We start from the raw sequence: 22,021 nt of genomic DNA on the forward strand, positions 1-22,021 counted from the left end.
ACCCCACCGAGGTCAGTTGTTACTTGATAGAGTTGGGGCTGTTTCATTTGGTATCACAACCAGCTTCATGCTGATAGAGCCCTGTTGCTTTGGGGAAATCACAAATTCCCTTTGGTGTGTTTATCCTTGTGTGGCAGAAATTGCCAAAAGAGAATGGATAAAATCTATTCGAAGAACCAAAGTTGTTGATGAGACTCTCTGCATGTGGTGGTGAGGTGGGTTCCAGACTTTGGAGCAGCATGGATTGGCTTCGAAGGGAATCTTTGGAAGTGCAATCATCTGCTGATAGTGCATATGATACTCCTTGAGACAGTCGAGTCTGCCTTGGGTTGCGAACAGCCCATGAGAAAATTTTCAGCTTGCAACATGGTGATTACGTGCTAACGTGAAAGGCGAAGGTAAGGCCGTAAGACTTAAGAGATGCTAGAAGTAATGCCACTTGCTAAGAGAACTATAACTTCTTATGAGGAAGTGGGTCCTAGTCCAAGAAAAGAAGAAGGTGATGAAGTCTAGAAGACGCTAAGAGATGCTAGAAGTAATGCCAATTGCTAAGAGAAGTATAACTTCTTATGAGGAAGTGGGGTCCTAGTTCAAATAAGGGAAAGCAAGTGGACCATAGAATGGCCTACATAATTGGCATAGGACCATATGGATGCCTTTTAACCCCATTGGATTCCCTCGAATGTGAATGACTCTTTTTCTCCTTAGTCTTCGGAGGAGCATGCAAAAACTTAGCAAACCGTGGGTCGTGAGTAAGCTGCGTTAGTGTTCCCACTGCACTAAGCAACTGTGCCTTAGATATTGCATTGCATCATCAGCCCCCTTAGACCCTTTAGACTGTGAAGCATTCACATCAACTACATTTGCAGATTGTTGTATATCAACATTCTGATCATCAGAAGTCGCCCATCTTGAAAGGACTGCAACTCCTCATGCCAATCTTTGTAGCTGTACAGTAAGGAGAATTACTTGGCTGTATTAATTCCTTTTCCAAGTGTTCCTTCACTTGTGACATTATCTCTTCCTGTTGTGCCTTACTGACACGATAGGGAGGTATATTAGGTTGTGAGCTTCCTGGAATTATATCAATTTGATGATCCTCGGGCCTCTTGGGAGGTAATTCTTGAGGAAGTGCATCTGAGAAACAATCCTGAAAATCTGAAATAAAAGCCAGCCCTTTCTCTAGAGATCTAAAGCAAAAAGAGTAGAGCCTTCTTGAACTGGTTGGCTGTCCTCTTTGACAAAAATCAAGTACGCTGAAATATGACGCTTTATTACTTTGGAAATACAAGAAGCTGAAACTACTGGGATGGACTCCCCTTTCAACTTTACATCAAGTACATGATTTTTGCCTCTATGAGTTAAAGAAATCTTCTTGTTTCTCATGTGCACATCAGCCCCCACCCTGTACATCCAAGGCATCCCAAGCAAAACATCACACTCTTGCAAAGGCATAATGTAGAAGTCCTCTACATCCTGATATCCCTGGATATGCATCCTTAACTTGCCAATGATAGGAGTGACAGGTTTGTTGAGTTCAGGGTTGGCCATATCACACATGCCGGATGGCCCCATTTCCTCAGGCTTGATGCCAAGCCTTCCTGCCATATCAGGAGTTATGAAATTCGCCTTTGCCCCAGAATCAAAGAAAAACAAACAATTCTGATTTCTGATTTATCCCCATGCTCTGCACATCTCAATCTTTTTCGTTTCTTCTTCATCATGTGCATGTGGCAAACTCCAAATCACATCTGGAAGAAGTCCTGCGGAGGGTTTAGCCCTTTTGCCCTTTCGATCAGGCTGTTTATCACCATTCTTATCATCATCAGACCTGTCTCTTTTCTTGGATGGCAATCATAAGAGCGGTGTCCCTCTCCTTTGCATATAAAACATTTGTTTTGCTCCATGAGTGACTTTTTCTCTTCATCAGATAACTTGGTACGGGGCTGTTTATTAGGCTGTCCACGCCTTTGACCAGCTTTGAATGGGGCTTTTCCTCCCTTTTGAAACGGTCGTTTGCCATAATTTTTATTTTCAGATTTGATGTCCTTATCTTGGTGTTTGGCAGACCGTTTGTTGACTTCTTTCTTGCTGTCCATAAAGTCCAAATTCTTCTCCTGCATCCATGCATATGCTGTCCTTGCATTCTCAATTAATTGAGTCATAGAACCCACCTTGGTTTTGATGCAATAATCACGTAGCTCACTAGGCAATCCACAACAGTACCTCTCTATTTGCTCTTTCAAAGAAACATGCCTGTAAGAGCTCAATGGCAGCAAAACATCCCAAAACCTCTTGGTGTAATCATCAAGATTCTTGCAAAGTTTGTATGACAAGTCATGCCAGTGTGAAAGTACTTCAACTTCAAAAGTTGGAGTAAGCCAAGTAGAAGAGAACACTTGCTTAAATTCCAGCCAAGTAGCAGGTGCATCTCCATGAAGCATAAGGTTGGTGTACCACTTAAGTGCATTGCCTTTCAAAAATGTGGCGACCTTCCTCATCTTGGATGCTTCTGTAAACAAACCCCCAAGAAATGCAGCATCAAACTGTTGAAGGAATGTGAGGGCATTGTACCAAAGATAGAATCTATACCAAAATATTCAGGTTGCTGCCTCAAATATGGCTGAGGTGGTTATTTATGGACTGCACATTATTATTTTGAGGAGTAGAAGTACCCAAACCAAGGCCTTGTGCTGGCTGCTCATACTGTTGCATTGGCTGTACTTTTTGTACCTCTTTCTCAAGTGCTCTTTTGGGTGATACCTCTCTCTTGGAAGTCACTTTTTGAGTCATTTTTGATGGCTGTCCCTCATGGGAAACTGATGCATGAGTGCGCGTTGTACCAGTGAATTTTTCATAGGGACAATGCCTTTCCCTTGAACTAGATTCGGTGTATTATCTGCCGTGTAGATGACATTCTTTTATCCTTCTAATGGTTTCATATCTATGAACCATTCCTGATGTTTTCTCATGTGAGATGATGCACCGTTGTCGATGTACCAAGGATCTTGATCTATTTGATCAACTTGATAACTGCATTCCCCTTTCGAATTGCAATCAATGTCAAGATACATTGTTTCAGTGCTCTGCATATTCTCGCTTGCAAGAAACATAGTCTCAGCTTTATTGGCATAATGACTGTGACTTGAATGTCCACCATGATGAGCCAGCTGAGTCAAAGCAGTCTCACTGCACTTGCAAGCTGTGCATTCAACATAGTAGCATTATCTGACTCACTGCTAGAACTAGTATCACCGTTAAGCTGAGTTGTAGCTTCATGTGTGGCCTGCTCAAAAGGCATTTGTTGTGCTCCGTGCAGCTGTACACTAGCTGGATCATTAAGGCTTTCCTGCCTTCTCTTTTGAGGAGTTGTGGAGCTCTCTTGCTCATGGGTACTCACCATGTTTATGGTTGTAATATTCAGCTGTCAAAAAGTGCAGCAAAGATATCCTTCCATCAAACTACCGAGGCCCAGCTCTTGAGAAAGAGTGTGTGGTATCCCGGCAATGGAACCAATGAAACCGGCCTCTAATCACTCAGAGGGTAGTGGAACTAAACCTTTAATCACTTCAGCACTTATTTACAGCTCACAAAGCATATATCACAACCATTAACCATTGCCTGATCACCATTTGGCATTCACCCATTTGTTCACAAACAAAACCACTGAAAAAGGGATGGAGGCTAGAATGCTTGTGCTCAACAAACATAGACAAGTGCACCCGATTAGCCCCAAACACCGTGGCGCCCCTTTCGGAATTTCTTTATATTTCAGAGTGAAATGATTACAAGTTGCATCTAGGAGACCTTCCCTGCAACTGAGCACGCAGCCCCAATTCATTGAGCCTTCGCAAGGCTTTCAAGCATAGAACACCATCACATACGTGCACTTAACCCATAGGCTCAATCCAAAGGCATTCTCTTTTCCGAGTGCAATTCCATTGGCTGTCTAGATGCAATCACACTGCACCGCAGCTGCACTCTCTTTGAGTGGTTTCCAGATGGCATTCACAAAGCTTTTCAAAGCTCCAAAATAAAATCAGCAAAGTACCCAACCAAAGAATTACTCATGTAGCACTGCCTGGGCACCTGTGAGCCAAGAAAGAGGAACCAATAGCTTATGGCAAAAAGAAATTGGAGCAGCAAAATCACAACTCACCAAGCCCTGAAAACTCGAACCAAGTCCTCAATCGCGAAGAGGACGTAATAGCCAGTGCCCAATTGCATTCTCAGCCAAAGAGGAGTGCAAAGGCATGAAGAAAGAGCATTTATAAGAGCCGGCCAGCAAGAATTCCATTGAAAAATGCGAAAAGAAGCACTTTTGTCGCGAAGAAGTGGGAGTTCTTGGGCTTAAAAGAAGCGTGCTTCAGAGAGGAATGCATTGAGAAGGTTTTGGAGAAGTTTTATCGCCGAAAAGTCCTCCAAAACTGAGAAAAACCAGTCAACCAGCGCGTGGCACCACTCAAAATTCAACAGAAAGCTGTAGCTTTGCAAGAGGAGAGGCCCAGGAGGCGGTAGAAGCAAAAAGGTCCAGAAAAAGCCACTTTTGCAAATTTGAGCAGCAAAAGAAGTGCTCAGCTCTGCCTGTTCTACCAAACGCACAGAGGGAAAAGCATATCAGTATGAAGGGGAGGCAGAGGGAAGCCATCGGGCCAAACGGAAGTTGAGGAATCCAAACGGGTGAGGAGTTATGAAGAAAAACGGAATTCAGCTGAAGGAGGCTGAAAAACCAGTCCAAAATCTCAACAAAGGGAGAAGATGAGAGAGAAAACCACACATGTGAAGTTTAGAAGGCCTAGGAAGGTCCAGGAATGGCAAAGGAGCATGTAGAAGGCACTAGAGCCACCTAGAACTCTAGGGGGGCCACTGAAGGTACATGGCCCTCTAGGGGGCCCATTAAAAATGCCACATCATCATTTTTCAACAACCACTCTTTTAATTCCTTGGAATGCCTTTGGGCCTAGGGATTAATTACGCTTATGTGCTAGGCACCATGCCGCGTTTAATTACACATTATTAAGCCGATGCTTGGACTTTTAAAACCAAAGTTGTCACAGTCTTGTAGTACATTAAAGTACTTAGAATTTCACGCCCCTATGACAGCCATCATTGCATCAGGCTTCGGTTTTGTCTCAGCGCCTGGATAGATTGATTGATATGATATGATTATGATTATGATTCTATTAGCATAGATTAGTACTCAGTAAGGGTCCTAGCGTACCCTCTCCTCCATCCCACTGAGACTTGTATGAGTTCGCTTTTCTGTGCACTTTGTCCCATAGGCCCGCGAGGTCTCCCGTGCACGTTAATATATCTTTCTTTCTTTCTTTCTAGCAATATCTGCTCGCTTTTTGATGGCTTTGAGAAAAATGCATGTTCTTTCTGTAGCCCTGATCCACTTTTCGATGACGTTGGCTGTGCCCTCAAAAGTTTTTTCCCAGATTCTGATTATCTTTTGTTGCATGTATGGTAAGTGAAAGAAGAATGGGTTAGCTTTGAACCAAGACTTTCTTCTCTTGCCCTAACTTTTAGCTTTGAACCAAGAACAAGGCTTCGCTCTTGTAGCATAAAGTTGAATCTACATTGTCTCTTGAGAAGTAAGTGTTGAAAATGAGGGAGCAAGAAGCAAGAGTGAGCTAGAGAATGCAATAGACAAGATAAGATGAGTACAAGTGAGGAGATGGTTTTGTCCAAGTGACAAAACCATACTAACCCACTAACTGTGGTTAGGGGAGAAAACCTCTAGTGAGGGAAAAGTGCCCCTAACTCACTTATGGATTACATTGGCAACTACCTAGAATATGCAAATTATTCTAATACCCCCCTACAGTGCCAATGTGATGATGTACAAGGAAGTGATCAATCTTCAAAAGGATATAAGCTCAGGGCAGTGCGAAATACCTCAAACTTCTCACGTGGAAGTGCTTTGGTGAAGATGTATGCAACATTGTTATGTGTTGACACATAGATCATACTGATCTCCCTTGCATGCAGCTTCTCTCTGACATAATGATATGAACCTCAATGTGCTTCGTGCGAGCATGAAACACATGATTCTTTGCTACTACTATAGGACTCTAACTATTAGTAAGAATTGGAGAAGGACCCTCCAATAAGAGATGAAGATCAGCAAACAAATGATGCAGCCAAATACATTCAACTGTCGCTGTGAAAGCTGCTGTGTACTCAGCTTCACACGAGGAAGTAGCCACAATAGATTGTTTCTTGCTTAGCAAAGAAATGCAAGCTTTGCCCAAAAAGAAACAATTACCACTAGTGGACTGCCTGGTGTCATAGCCTCTAGCCTAATCTGAGTCACTGTAAGCATGCATCTGCAAGTCACCCCCCCTGGGAAACATCAAGCCATAAGACTTTGTGCCTTGCAAATAGCAGAAGATGCGTTTTACAGCCTGCTAATGTGTTGTCTTTGAGCTGTGCATATACGTGCTCACCTGAGATACTGCATACTGAATATCAGGCCGTGTATTGCACAAATAAATGAGGCATCCTATAGCCTGGCTGTAAAGTGTGGCATCCACTGATTCCTCCATGGGAGTGGCTATAGGCTTACAATCTTTCATGTTGAACCTATCCAAGAGTTTTTGCACATACTTGGATTGAGACATAACAATGCCACGCATGTCTTGTATGAAGTGGATCCCCAAATAGAAATTTAACATGCCCAAATCTGTCATGTCAAATTCAGCTTTCAATTCAGCCTTGAAATCTGCAATTATTTCCTCGTTTGACCCTATCCCGAATATTTCAAAAATGGGTAGCAAGCGTGTGATTGCCTGGGTGAGATGAGCTACAATCCCCAGGATTGCTCCACCTCTCCCTTCTTCATGGTTGGTGCAAAACCATTGTCTTTTGTCATCTATCTGACCGAGCTGCTAGCGCAGCTTAGCCCTTGAAACTTTAGCCTCCTGTAGGGCTATAAAATCCGGCCTAAGGCTTATTGAACCTAGCCACCTTTTAAAAATAGCAGGTTTGAGGTCATTTGTTAAGCCCTGGATGTTGATACTCAAGAAGGAGAAGTTGTCTTGCATCATTGGGAAGTGTTTTTATTTCTTTTCTTCTTGAAACTGACTGGGCTGTTCTGCGGAAATAATGCAAAACCTCTCGACATCCTTCTTTTCTCTCTGTCAATTGAGCTGAGGTCCTTTCCTCTGACATATACCTCCGCAACTGGTGTCTTTGCTTTTCCCACCTTGTTGGCTTTTCTGCCTTTGACAATTGTAAAAGGAGGACTTTCCTTATCAATTGTTTCATGTTCTGCTTGTTCCAGTTGCGCCTCAAAATCTTGGGTGGCGACAACAAATCCTTCTTCTCTCGAGCTATCATGCATCTTTTCTTCCGTGTCAGTAGTGATCTCTTTACCTTTTCCTTCTTCTTCACCTCCTTTGGTCTCAATGGGTTTGGAGGTTTCTTTGCTTTGTTCCCCATTACATTCTCTGAAAGAGATAGAATCAGGTTTAGTTGGGGCCTAGAGTTCCTTAGATTCCTGTGGTTCCTACTGAGAGGGCTTTGGTCTTTCCTTCTTGCGATTATTTCTGGGAGGGCAATCTTTGATGAAGTGGCCTCCCATACCACAAAGGAAGCAAGAATTGGGAATGTTTTTTAAGAAGACTTTTTGAATCAGTTCGGAGCCATCTCCATCAAGGATACAGGTAGCACTAGGAGGGTTAGAGGCTAGGTCCATCAGGACACAAGCTTGGGGGTTGCCTCTTGAGTTGATAAAATTCTCTATTTCTACTCCAAGAAATTGGCCCAATGGAGAACAAAGAGTCTCAATTTGAGGAAAAAGGGAAAGCGGAAGGTCAGGGAACTCAACTCAGATAGGGGCTTTGGACGGAGGCGGAGAGTCTTGGCTAAAAGAAGGTTTCGAGAGCTGGACTGACAGTGGTTGATTCCTAATCGTCCAGGTTCCTTTCTGGACCACTTCTGTAGCTATCTCTGGCTTTTCAAAAATGAATACAATATAACCATTTCTGAGAAAACGGATGGTCGTGACTACGAGACCTTTGTGGGACCAAAAGTTGTGAACCCATCCTTCAAGGAATAATGCAGGTGGTCTGGGACCATGAATGTAGGCTACTACAGCACACGAACAAAGCCACTTCGTCGTTTCGTTAAGCAACCCGTTGTGGACCTTGACTGTCGAGAGCTTACCTTTGCTAGGCTTTGAAGCCTTTGTACCATTTGGATCAGAGGAGGGAGAGAGCTTTGTTGGTTCCGCGCTTGTGTTGGATGCGGTATCGCCAAAGATTCTCCTGGCTCGTAAGGTAAGTTGTTCCCAAGCTGACTGTTTCGGCATCGCCAGGGCCTTGAAAAGGCTTCTGTCTCCTCCACTGACAACACCAGCATAGGTGCTTTTCGGCAGCTCCGACACGGCATTCCCTTTCGGGCCCTGGTGCACTGAGGCCTCAGCTTGGGGGTGCCATTGGAGTGAAGCTCTTTTGCAGCAAAGGCGACAAATTGGGGCTTGTTCTTGTTCTCACTGCTACTGAAAAAGTTGTTGGGCGGTGTAGTTTTGAACTCAGCAAGAAGTTTATGCAGTGCGTCCGTCTCCTTGCCTCCTTTCTGGAGTTGTCGTATGTCGCTTTCTTCCAGATGGAGGGTGAAGGGAGGGAGAGGGGTGTCACTCTTATCATGAGCTAGATCCTGCATGACAGTATCTGAGGCACTGCTGATGACTACCTGATTAGACTCTAGATTGATAGGGACTAGACTGATGGGACGGGGGCTGGTGGGATGAGTAGAGAAGCCTTCAGGGGCAATGGAGGAGGAAGCCTTATCAGAGCTGCCATCGCTAGAGGAGGAAACCTCATCCGGGCCGCCATCGCTAGAGGAGGTTATCGCTCAATCTGACAATTTTTTGGAGCAGGAGCTAGTTTTCTCATTTTTAATTCTGATGATTGTAATTTTGTTTCATTGTCTCAGTAACCTTAGACTGAGTGGGGTAGGTTTACTTATGGTAGTGCAGGTTGTCGTCGTTTTTCTTGTCTACCAAAGTTATATCTAGAACTCTTTGGACCTTGTATTTGTACTTGCTTTTTTTTCAGTCCCATGGATCCTAATGGGTCTTCCATGGACTTCAATACACATTTCATTTTTCTCTTTTCAAGAATTTTGTCAAGAAGTAAGAAAAATCAAGATATCAGTTCAATCACTTATCCTGATTGATAATAATCTCTCAAATGTTGCATGTTGTTCCTGTTATTCAGATGGAGGGCAACTAGAGGGCAATAAGTTCAGGTTTGCAAATGAAATCTTTCAACATGATGGTCGGAGCACTGTGCAGACATATTGCGTTTGGAAGAACCTGTATGTCTTCAAGAGGCAATTCAACTCATTTTTTATCCTTTATTATCTACTTGCCTTGTTTAGCAATCATTTATTGTTACTTTACTTGATCTAGAATGTAATCACTTCCTTAATATTAACAACCTTCCAAAGAGCTGATTCTGATTACAGGTCAAGATGTTTAAATGGCTTCATCGTGAACTTTATGGCATTTGGGGAAGATATGAAGATGCTTTTTCGGAGTAGAATTTATACAATCAACGTCTTAGGTATGCAGACATTCTTGAAGTTGGGTATATCATGGAATGGTGATAAATAAGGATTACTTGCATCTCTTGAGCAGCTTTTTGTCTTTGTGGTCGGGGAAACTTTTATAATATAGGTCCATTTTATCTAAGGAAACTTTAGGATTTTTTTTTTTGACTCATTCATGTGAAGTCTAAAAGCATGCATCTGTGCAACTGTTGCCTTAGATACTTAGCCAGGAAAGGATCACCAAAGACTCGATGGTTGTAGTCCTTCCATAGAGTCAATAGTGCCCAATAACTAACCCAATAAAAAAGAAGATCATATCCGTAGTAGATGAAACCAAATAACCAGAACCACTTGTCAAGGCAAGCACTGGAAAAACGAGCCTGAAGTCTTTGCTGTAGCAAGAGCAAGAAATCATAAGGTTCAGGGCAATGCTAAAAGAGATGGGGTATAGACTTCTGTCAGGACAAACATCGTCCTCAATGGCTTTTTAAATCAATACTTAGAATTTAATTAGCCATAAATTAAAAATTTAAAATAACAATAAGTTTACTAACAGAAAGCTCATGAACAGGAAATAGAGAGTGGAACACAAAAACAAACGACACTGCATGAAGTGCGAACAAGGATTGACCTCTATCAGAGCTAAGCTTTTGATATTTCAATAATGCTGGGTTATGATTACAATGGTAATCCAGAATTTTGGACACATCCAAGTTAACCCTAGGAGAATCTATATACATATATATACATACATATATATATATATATATATATATATTTGATTACAACCAACTTGTAGATAAATAGGAGTGAATTAATATGTGTCTGGTGATGTACAATACAACTGGAACCATTGAGTAGATGCCAAAATTTAGCCTAAAAGATAAGTTGAAATGGCAAAGCTCAGGAATCTGGAATCAATCTTCCATGTAAAGTCTGCCACAATCCCTTTACCCGTCAATAGCATCAATGTCTCTAACCAAACAATGAGAACCAAGTCCATTAATTAGGAGTCACTTTAGGAGCAAGTTCAAACTGAGATCCATCAACCAAAAATCCTCTAAATTTGAAATCGCTGACAAGAAAGATCTTAGGATAATCCAGGAACAACTTGCAACATCCCTGGGACATTGATCTGGAGAGGGGTCTGAATCCATCTCTGAAGAGACAATGGTGACGACCTCAGATCTCCTGTATGTAAGTAGCTGAATTAGGTTCTCCCAAATGATCTAGTTAGCCTCGTGATAGGTGAGTGGAATAGAGGGGGCCTTAAAGGTAAATTGATATACGGGGGAGGCAATTTGTCCATGTGGAGTCCCAGGCTTACAAACCATCTGCATGTACGGGCATACCAATAGCCTTAATCACCCTTGGCTGCTAATGTTCTGAATGTGCAAGTGGCCAGCCATGGTAATCTTTGTCGGCCTGAGGCTGAGGAACCAAAATCCATGACTCGGTGGAGGTATATGATTACCCATCAAGCTGGACTGGGGGATCCCGAACTCAGCCATAATGATCTTGTGGGGAAACTGACGGATTACTGCGGACCATCTGTGCCAATAAGAGAATCTGGAGCCTCTCCACTGTAGCTTAATCCACCTTTGATAGATCAGGCCCCAAAAATGGGCTGCTATACATGCCCGCTAGGCGGACCAAGGAATCGAAGAGAAGAGACTTATTCTGAGGATCCTACAAGTAAGAGTGAAAGCACTGTTGCTTAAGCTTGGCAAGCGTGGCATACTCCCTACTCAGTTGGGCCTGCATTGCTAGTCTTATTGTGAAATTCAGGCGTGAGAACTCCCAGATATGTGTAGGATGCGGCGACCTAACTTGTAGCCTATCAAGGGTGAATTACTCTGCTCTTGACTGCCCTAGATGTGTTGAATTTCATGACCTTGGTTTTACCAAGATTGACCTTTATGAAGATCATGTGTCTCTCAAAGGGTATAGAGTGCATCCAGGTGTCCCTGCAGGCCCTCAGCTAAAGAGGAGTATCATCTGCAAAGAGGAGAATCTAAATCAAGGAGCCGGCAAGAGACGAGCTTGCCCTCCTAGTGTCCTGATGGAGGTCTCAAGCTTGTCAATGTAGAGGCCTAACGGAGTTCGTGATAATGGACAACCCTGTTTGACCTCTCTACCGCTCTTGGTCTCCTTTGTCCACCCTATAGTCATCCGAACCCTACCTGAGATCCTCTCATAAATTGCCATGATTGCCTAAACGGTCTCCTAACTATACCCTAGATCTTGTAAAGTATTTAATGAGGCGAGCTCTCGGCACTGTACAAAAGCCTTGCAAGAATCCACAAGGCGGCAATAAACCCTTTCTCTGTGCTCTAGCCTCCTCAAGGATGCCTTTGAGTTTGAGGTGCGAGAGTCGCATGATCAATGTGGATTCTAGAAGCCTTGTCCATTAGCTCAAAGTCTATGGAGCTTTGCAAACTGACAAACCTATGCATTGAGGACTAAGGCATAGATCTTGGACATGACATGCCCCATCATAATGGTCCTGTAGTTTTTTGGGCTCATAGGGTCCCATGTCTTGCGATAGTGTCAAGGATCCATGTGTGGGGAAAACCGGTGCAAACTGTTTCATTTAAAAGCTTTAACAAGATCGATGCCATATTGGGTCATCCATATGCAATTTAGTCCCTAATGATCTTTGGCTCGGCCATTATGTAGCTTCAAAGCTGTGGTCTCATGTCACCGTTGGTGAACATTGTGCATGAGATGGAGCGGAGTAGCTGTGAGAGGTCAAGGTAGTAGTTGGTGGAGAATGTCGTATAGAGTGTAGGCAAAAGAGTGCTAAAGTTTGATGTCAGTGAAGGAGGGGGGGGGGGGGGGCGGGGGGATGGTCGTTGCTCAAGAAACTTCCACCATAAGTCCTTGGAGTTATTGCTAAACAAAATAGTTAGTAATTCCTCTTCATTCTGCCAAACAAAAACCGCCTTCTTCTAGCAGACCAGATGACAGTACTCGCGTATCATCTCCATCATCTCACTCGGAAGATGATGCCTAGTCTCGAATTTGAGTTGGCAGCGTAATGCCTTACACTCATCAGCATACTAGGTATTGCAAGGGACTGAGCCAAGAGGTGATTGGTGATGAGTGCAGCGGGTGGTGTGTGTGAAAGTTTGTAGGGTGCGGTCTCATGGAGGGAGCATATGATTAGAGTGGTCGATCTTCCAAGAGCGGAATGTCCTTAAGTTTTGTGAGTAGGGTAGAAAGACATGCTGAGTACTCGGGGAACAGCCTACGATTGAAGTGGATGATGTCATGATATGCGGTGTGTGTGGACGGTGTCATGGTGTGTGTCATATGGTGGGGGATGGATATACTAAAGAAAGATAAGTGTGGTCAGCTCCTTGTGGTGGCGGGGAGATGGGGAAGATAGCGATGCGTGGGGTAATCCCATGAGGTGGTCAACTAGGCCAGAGCCCCCCACCTGCAATCCACCCGAGGAGGGCTATTGATCCAAAACCATTGTAAATGATAAGGACATGTATCATGCCCATGTCCAAGTAAGCATGTGTGTAAGAGCTCACCTGATACTCCGGAATCGGGATATCCTTGCCTCACCTAGATCGACATTAGGCAATAAAATAGACTTATCTCAAAAATCAAGCAGCGGTACCTGTCGCATACCCGTCGTTGCATTGACGTCTCCAGCAAGGATGACTTTGCCACGACTTGATAAGTCCATGATGTTTAGATGTAGGGATGCATAAGCCTCGTCATGGAGATCTCAAGCACAATGTGATGTCTCGATAGAGAAATAGCAAACAACAATGAAGAGGTCCTGTTGAGAGGTGTGTCGGATCCTAATCCAAAGAAATCTGGAATGTGTGTCACATCGCATGATAGAGATCGTCTCCATCTCAATGAGCGATGACCTATGTAGCATTGCCACTTCCCCGGATCCGTGAACTCCACTTGTCTCCCACATCTCGTCTCGGTATGTTGTCTCTCATGTGTAACCACAAACAATAGGCAAAGGGCGCTTTGGACTCTGATGAGCCTCTAAAACTATATCTTGTCATGTGTATAACTTCAAGAAATTTCCTAGATCTGACCATAAGATACCATTAGAATTGTGAACAGTGTAGGTCAGGCTCTCGATGCTCTTAAGCCTCATAGACCCCTTCCCCCTAAATGTAGGGGGACCCCAAGATGCGTGTTGGGAGCCTATCAAAGGCCACCCATGTGACCCACTACCCACTTCTCCTCCTTGTAGGCGATGTTTGGATGTTGTAGGAGGCTACGCCTCTCCTCTACCTGTAAGGGTGTGAAGTCCTGATCCTTATGAATCTGGGAGTGGTCCCACAGCATTGTCCGCAAAGCATAATGCTGCAAAACAGGCCTGAATGTCTTTGAATCGGGTGACAAGAGACTGTTCACAAGTGGCGTCACATCCTATGTGCCATGCACCCTCAATCCCATGCTCATGGACCCGCAGGTGGTGAAAGTCACAAAGATGATTGCATCATCGATGGAAGTGGTGGAGGTACAAGGAATCCCCTTGCCTCTAATACTGAGGTCTTTACTAATTTCTAAATAATGGTGGCCAAAATGGTGGCCTTCGCAGGCTCCCGTTTTGCAACATCCACCATCTAGAAGTCTGGTGGCTATTTGCAAGTCCACTAATGGCCCACTGCTCGGGGTTGTCGCCACCTGATGACATATGTCAGCAAGCTTCTTATGGAGTTGTGAAACCTCCTGATTGAGGCTGTAGATATATCTATCCTTCTCAGCCTTTCGCACACGAAGGTAGTGAACCCTCATGAGAATCTGCTTCTAGGCCTCTCGGGGGGGGGGATCTGAAGCTAGGGATGATATTGAGGCTGTCGCAATTGTAGGCTTTTGCACAGCGGTACTATCCGTCTGAAGCCCACTGCACGTTTTAAGGTTGTTGATGTCATCCCACTATTCCTGTTCTTTTTTCTGTTGTTCAGGCTGTTGGTTTCTTTGCCTCTCCTCTTTTTTTTTCTCTCTCCTTTTGCCACGCAGTCCCATTCTCAAGTTTCTTTTTTTTTCTGCAGTTTCTTCCGGGATCTCACAGTGGGGAGAAGGGGACAATGCCCTTCATACCTGCAGGCCAAGAAAGTGCAGCAATGTAGGCATGCAGCAAGGGAGATGCTATAGGGAGTTGGGGGAAGCAGAGGGTGGGGGAGGGGAGGGACTGAAGTGGGGAAAGGCATGGGGGAGAGGGGCTGGAAGGGAATGCAAGGGGGATGGGAGGTAGTCCTGGAGGGGGAGTGCGAGGGGGAATGTAGGGCTGGGGAGGGGGAATGTGATGGCACGAGGCTGGGGAGGGAATGGGAGGGACCTAGAGAGGGAATGCCACGGGGCTGCAGGGGAATGCGGGGCTGGAGAGGGAATGTAAGGGTGCTGGAGGGGAATACGAGGGGGCTGGGAGGTGGGGCAGAGCGGGGGCTAAAGCGACTGGCTGGAGGGGGAATGCACGAGGGAGAGGTGCAGAAAGGGGCCGTGGAGCAGGCAGGGAGGGAGCATACGGAGAGGGGGCTAGGGATTAGCAACATGCCCTTTTAAAATGTGCAAAACTCACTCTTGGTTTCACCACATCTTAGACAGATGTGATCCTATGCCCCGCTGGCTCTCACAAGAGTGCTGTACTAATGGTATGGGCGTTTATACCCCTTTTGTCATCAACACTAGAAAAGAATGGCTTGAATAATCACACACTGAGTAGTAACTGTTAGGTTTTGCTCTCACGTGCCATTTCAATACCTTTGTAATGTTGTGTTTGGTCTTATAAGTTGTATTCAGCTTCTCATGGAGTTTAACAGGACTCTCTCTCTCTCTCACAGAGGATTAAAATAAATGAGTTGGAATAGAAGTGAGTATGGAGCACAATTGATGCCAAAAAAACTAGAAGCCAGGTAGAACCAAAATTAAGAAACAGAAAGAATGGAAAAGGGGAGATTGAAAAAAAATATGTGTGTGCACACGTGCGTGCACTCACCTCCATAAGACTGGAACATATGCAATCTTACAAATTAAGCTTTAGGTCAGAGGGGGGAAATAAACTGTAGTAGTCGGAAGTAAATTGGAGAAGGGGTGATGTGAAAAGAGATTGATAGGCAGCCGATCATTTGGAATGATAGTATTCTTGACGAGCATGCTAGACCACTAGGCACTTCCCATTACATGCAGTGGTCTAAATGGGAGAGAGGCCCTGCCTACACAGTAGGCACTTGGAAATCTTTTATCAGGCTACCTGAGGATCAGAGACTGCAGTCCGTGAGTCACCTCAGAGGGGTAGCACGCAGGATTCAGCAGATAGATGCAGCCATCCCGGTGGAATGGACAGTTGAGTTGCCTATTACTTCCACCACTTGGATGGGGGCTTTTTCGAGGACATCAGTTCCTTTACAGGTGATCGCTCTCCGAGGTCTCGGGGAAGACGCACTGGTCTTTGATGTTGGGGATGGAGGTTTACTTTCTACATCCAAGGATGGCATTCTTCTTGAGGTTGCCTTTCAGCCTGTCAGGATTGCTAGTTTTGTGGATCATGGAGCGGGCTTGCAGTGGTACTTAGACCTCGACCCTCTGCTCTTGGCCTTGGGATCCTGGAGGTTGTGGTTATATGGAGGTGCACCTATCAGGTGCTTGCAGTGGGACCCAGGAGAGTGGGAGTAGATAGATCATGGGCACCGAGAGAGGGGGATTCCCTTCTTTCGTTTCACGGTTGGTAATGCGAGGAGATTTCAGCTGAACAGTAGGGGTTGGATTCCCTCTAGAGCCCCCCTTTAGGAAAGCTTCTTCATCACCGCAGATTTGCGTAGAAATTTCTGGAGGAGGCTCTGGAAATCCCTCAGAAAATAGAAAGATCACTCTTTTCTTTTGGCTTTCTATTCATGGAGGGATTGCAGTGAACCTGTGGAGATCACGATTTGGGGCTGATCCCACTTGTCCTCGATGTCATTTTGTAGAGGAGTCAGTGCGACATTGTCTTGGGGACTGCAGTCAGGCGAGGACTGTTCGGAAAGGGGTTGCTCGGATACTTAGCATCTTTCACACTTCCCCTTTCTTCATGACTTGGGGCTCGGTCGCATGATTCTCTCTTACTGGGCCCCAAGTGTTTTATGAGGATGAGCCTTCTTCTTGGGCACTCTCGGTCCGCCGGCAGGTGATAGAGCCCTGCTCTCTGCAGGATGTACCTCTTACTCCCTTCAGAGCTTCTCATGTTTCAGTGGACACCTCTTGGGAGATTTTGGCTAGCATTTCCTCTTGGCACATTTGGAGAGCCAGATGTACAGAGGCCTTGGATGGCACCCAGATACACCCATCACAGGTGTTCACGGGTATTTGGACTGACACGGTTCACACTTTGATAGCCATATGGGCTAGCATGCAGGGCCCTTCAGAGGCAGCCTCTTCTAGAAGGACTATATTTCTTCGAGTTTGGAGGGGTTCTCCCTTTTTCTCGAAGGTTTCTACCGGATTGAGATGGCACTATCAGCCTCAATCCTTTCTTTTTGGCTCTTGAGCTTTTCGTGCATTGCATGATGTATCCCGTATGGAGCTTGCTCTAACGGTTTTTCTTTAATACTTAATAGAAGTCTTTTTTTGCCCAAAAAAAAAAAACTGCTTGAAGGGGCAGAGTCATTAAGGCTTCCATAGGTTGTTGGATTGGAAAAAAAAAAGTTGTACCTCAAAGCTTAGACAATGATGGTTGGAAAAAGAGGGAGAGGGGGGGGGGGGAGAAGGTAAGGGGGGGATAAGGAGAAGGGAATAAAGGAGAGGGACATGGATAAGGGGAGAAAAGAGAGTACAAGGAGAACTACTGGGGATGGCAGGGGCTGTAGACAACAGCTATAGAGCATCACAATGGAGAAAAGGATGTGGCCACATAGGCTACAAAGGGAGCAAGCAATGAAGGAGGGAAGGGGAGGGGTTGGAAATGATGATGGCCGTGTTACTGTGAGCTCAAGGCCAAATATTACCTAAGGGCCCCAAAATACAAAGGGAGCAAGAACTGGAGGAGCGCAGGGAAGGGACTGAAAATGATGATGGTTTGTTACTTCAGCTGGAGGTCTAATATGGCCTATGGGTCCCAAAGTACATCATTTCAATGATAGCAACAAAATGTAGTGTACAGCATGGGGGCAGAGTGTGCAACTTTGTGGGAATGCTCAAGGCATTGTTTCCTAGCTCCCATCACCTAGCATTCATATGTCCCTGCTGCAAGAGGAAGAAGGGGGGGAAGGGGGTTCATTGACATCTTCAAAAGATCAATGTGGTGCATGAGATCCAAAAATCATCTGCAACTGCAATAACTAGTCTAGTCCACAAAGTGTGCGACAGCACATTATAAATTTGAAGGAAGCCTCAGTTGTATTTATCAAACCTTAGAGATAGTAGTTTATAGATGGTGGAATTGAGACAAGCTTTGAGAACATGGTAATTTTCTCTTTAGCTATGGCCACATGGTGGTGAACTTGAAAAATCTGCTAACATGGCTAGTTGTTCGTCACTGTGATCAAGTGCACATTGATAAACAAGTAGAAATTACTGGCACGGGGGAAACAGAAGCCATTGGTGTTGTGTGTTGATGTAAGCTTGTTTTGCAGCCCATTCTATGGAGTTATGTTTGAGGGGAGGGGTTCCTTTCCTTCCGGAGGTGTTACCGGAGGCCAAAGGCCACTGGCGTGAGAAGCATGAGTTTTGCAATGCTCTAATGCAATGGATCGTGCAGAGCGCACCATGCAGTAGTGTGCGAGTGTCGTATGCTATACTGCAGTGAACGACGACGTAACGACGACGTACGAGTGCACTATGCTAAATGACAATCACCGGTGAACTCCACAACATAAGCAAAATAAGAAAATCCTACACTGGTGAACAATCCCCATATCGGGAAGAGACAAGAGAGATGAGAAAGTGACCGAGTTGGCCAAAGTACATATCATTGGATGTGTCCCCAGGTCACAAGTCGCAAGTCACAAGAATACACAGGTCTATCCCCATAGTAGACAGAGGGCACACACAAGTCTCTCCACATTCTCTCCTTGGCGAGCTCGTAGCTCTAGCCTCTATCTCTTCTCACTCCCCTCTCTTTCGCTCCAGTGCCGAATGCTGGATGCCTTTTCCTCTCTCTCCCTTCTCCTTCATCCTCATCCCCCGCCTTGGAGGGTCCCTTCTTCGCTGAGAATCTCCCTCTTTCTTCCCATTGGTCATCCTCTTATCTCCTTAGCTGTTGAGGATAGCCGTTGCGCGGCTGGCTCTCTTGATGGCTACGGCGACTTCCTGACTCCCTGACTCGCCAGCCTGATGGTGTAAATTCTCCATGTGCAGGTGAACTGGATCACCGCACCACTGCACCACTGTATCACTGAACCACTGTGTAAATATAAATACTCCTGACTGCTCCATGTGCTAAGCTCACTCTCCATGTGCGCAGCTCTTGATGAGATCACTTTGGACATGATACTCCTGGTTGACCTGTGGTTGACATGTGTCGACCTGTGGTTGACAGCCTCGGATAGTACTCCTGGATGAACCCGTGTGATCGCATGGCTAACTTGTGTTGACACATGGTCAACATGTGGTCAACAGATGTTGTCATGTGGTCAACGCCTATCGACAGGTGGTCGTCATGTGATAAGGTAACAGTTTCCCCCGCCACGATCATTCACCGTCCTGGTGAATAGAAATGGAGGACGAATCCGTCAAAGAAAAAATAAACATGAACTTACAAACCATTGATATGGTGATGGAGTAGGAAAAGGTAATGGTACAGACCATTACCTTTTCCTACTCCAAGATTTGTATTAAGTTGAAACATGAAAAATGAACTGCTGCGTGATAAGGGACAGCATGGAAAATTGCAAAAAAAAACTGAGTATATCTTGAGGTAAAACACTAATATTTACAGTGAGGGCCAAGCAGCTTGGCAAAATCTAACAGTGCAAAAAAAAACCCAAACACCCATGTATCAACCCTTGTATGAGATTACTGAGGGCTGTAATCAGCAGCCTGTTCCTCTGCCTTCTCCTCTTCCGCCTTCGTATTTGGCTCTGTGGCCTTTTGCTCATCCCTTTGCTCTGGCTCAGTCATATGTATCTGTGGATGGGGTGCTTCCTCCTCACACTCAAGCGTGTCCATCACATTTCTCAGATTTTCATACTTGGCTTTATATTGGTGGTATCGCCGGTAGTAATGATCCTTTTGCCCTTGCAAGGTGGACTGGGAAGTCTGGAGGGTGGCCAACTGCGTCCGAAGATCTGTGAATTCTTCCTCCATGGATGAACGCTTTTTTTTCAATTCAGCCACTCTGGATTCTGATTTTTCCTTGGCAATCTCAGAGGAAGACAAAGACTCCTTTAACTGTGTAATCTCCTGGTGAAATCTGGTCACCTCTGTGACATGGTGGCTTTGCAAAGTTGCCAGAGCTGCTGCATGTTGGCTGCGTAGTGTTGTCATTTCTGCTTCCCATTCCTGCCTGTGATTATGGAGGAGATCCTCAAGGGCAGCCTGCTGAATATTCCAAGCGATGTCACGCTCATGTATTGCTGAGTCCTTCTCTTTTTGCCACCTTTCCTCCTGTTGTCGAAGTGTCACCTCTGTGGCGCGCTGCTGGGCTGCCTGTGCTCTCTCGAATTCTAACTTCAAATGTTGCTGTTGAGAGAGGAGCTTATGAGCATAACCTGTGGAATTGAAGACCGCCATCCCAAGCTGCGTGAAGGTGTCATCCATGATACGCTGAGCAAGATGCAGGGACCTTTTCATCCACGCATACCTATCGCTGTAATTCATCCTGTCTGCCAAATTAATGACGTCCCCCAATTCCTCAAACATGTCAGGGAGAGCTCCCTCTTACTCGGTTGACAGGTTTCTTGTAGGTGCCAATTTGTCCAAGTACACAAAACATGTCGGGGCCCTGGAGATCTTTTTGTTCTGTGCGAGGCAGTCCTGCAAGGGAATGGTGAAGATTTGATTGAGATCCTCCTCTTCCCCACATACTGGTGAGCGTTTTTGTGAAGGACAGATAGTAGTTGGCTGTAATCTTCATTTTGTTTTTCCACTAGGGAAATATTTGAAAGAGGTGGGCCCGATGAAGCAGCTATGTAAGTTGTGAACATATCATTTTCATGAAGGGGTGGGCAATCCACAGATTCGGGCAGAATCCCTCCCTCAAATACCTCCTCTGATGCTGAAGTGGCCGATGGAGGATCTCCTCGAGAGGGGCTCCCACTCCGGTCTGTGCTCGTGTCTCTGCCCTGTGGTGGTCGTGGTGGGGAGGCCGAAATGTGAAGTACACCCTGGGATGACATCTCCTAAGAAAGCCCGTGGGAGTCAGGTCCCAGGCTAAGATTCAGGTCCAACACCTGGTCCAAAACATGGTCAGAGGTCGCCTGAACTGTGGTGATGACTGCATCGGTGAAAGTGGTAGGGAGTGAAGATGAAACAGCTGCAGTCCTTCGTAACAATACACCTTTCGAGCAAGTCCCTGGTACAACATTCGTTGTCACTGGTACAACATGTGTACCTGGTGCAATCCCTCTCATTGAAAGTCTGGAGATTCCTGGAGAAGCCTGGACAAGTGTGACTGATGGAGAGGCAAGTCTTGGCACGGGCACGACTGATGGAGATACAAGACATGTCACTGATGGAAACCCTGTGGCACAGGTAACAGAATATACTGAAGAAGCTCCGGTGCAAACTTCATGAGGTGGCGCTCTCGGAGGTGTCCTCCTGATCGAAAGAGGAGAGGTGACACATCCCCGCACTCCTGAAACCTCTGATCTGCAAAACAAACACACACCACGTGAGAAATTGAGCAGGCTGCTCACCACCCAACCATGACATCTACGGGATGTGATCCCAAATCAGGAGATGTCCCCTCCGAGCCACGAGCTGAGCTACTGGCACGAACTCCCAATCAGATCCAAACCAGCCTGGTGTCCCATACCACCAGGTGGCGCTGTGAAGCCCTGGATCTGCCACTGGGCCTTGGGCTACGCTAAGATGCAGGCGCGCGTCCGCGACTCAATCCAGGAACAGACCTGGCACCTGGGAACGAAACTTGCTCCCAACTGCACACTGAGAACTGAACCCCCTGGGCCCCTTTTATAGACTCGGGCCCCGAGCGCCAAAAATAGCGAAGACCTATAAATAGTTCGTACCCTTGACACTCAACCCGAGAATCAAGCCTGCCTAGCTCTAAACCTCCCCAAGCTACCTGAGCTAGTCTTGTGTACCCAGTACACGCCAGTTACCAATCCATGCACATGACATACTCCCCCTTCTCTTAAGAACTCACTCCTGAGTTCGCTAAAAAACCCGGAAATGTTCTTTGGAGGTTTTGTAATGTCTCCCATGTTGCATCCTCCTCAACACGATCCTTCCACTTGATCTTGTATTCTGTGATAGATCGATTACGAATCTGTCTGTCACGAAATTCAAGAATACACTCAGGTTCGTGTGGAATAAAAGTCAA

At 45.5% G+C, this 22,021-nt stretch overlaps 1 protein-coding gene across 1 annotated transcript in view; it reads left to right on the forward strand.

The window, feature by feature from the left end:
• Nucleotides 1-22,021, forward strand: part of LOC147883803 (putative sphingolipid transporter spinster homolog 2) — a 113,061-nt gene that overhangs the window by 47,742 nt on the left and 43,298 nt on the right. The window contains exons 10-11 of the mRNA XM_087398388.1: nucleotides 9,228-9,327; nucleotides 9,478-9,575. Of these exons, the coding sequence (XP_087254514.1) occupies nucleotides 9,228-9,327; nucleotides 9,478-9,575 (198 nt within the window). The remainder of the gene's footprint in view (nucleotides 1-9,227; nucleotides 9,328-9,477; nucleotides 9,576-22,021) is intronic.

This window comes from Dipteris shenzhenensis, chromosome 27 (assembly GCF_047967505.1).
Source record: "Dipteris shenzhenensis isolate YYH24624 ecotype China chromosome 27, Dip_SZ_1.0, whole genome shotgun sequence".
NCBI lineage: Eukaryota > Viridiplantae > Streptophyta > Polypodiopsida > Gleicheniales > Dipteridaceae > Dipteris > Dipteris shenzhenensis.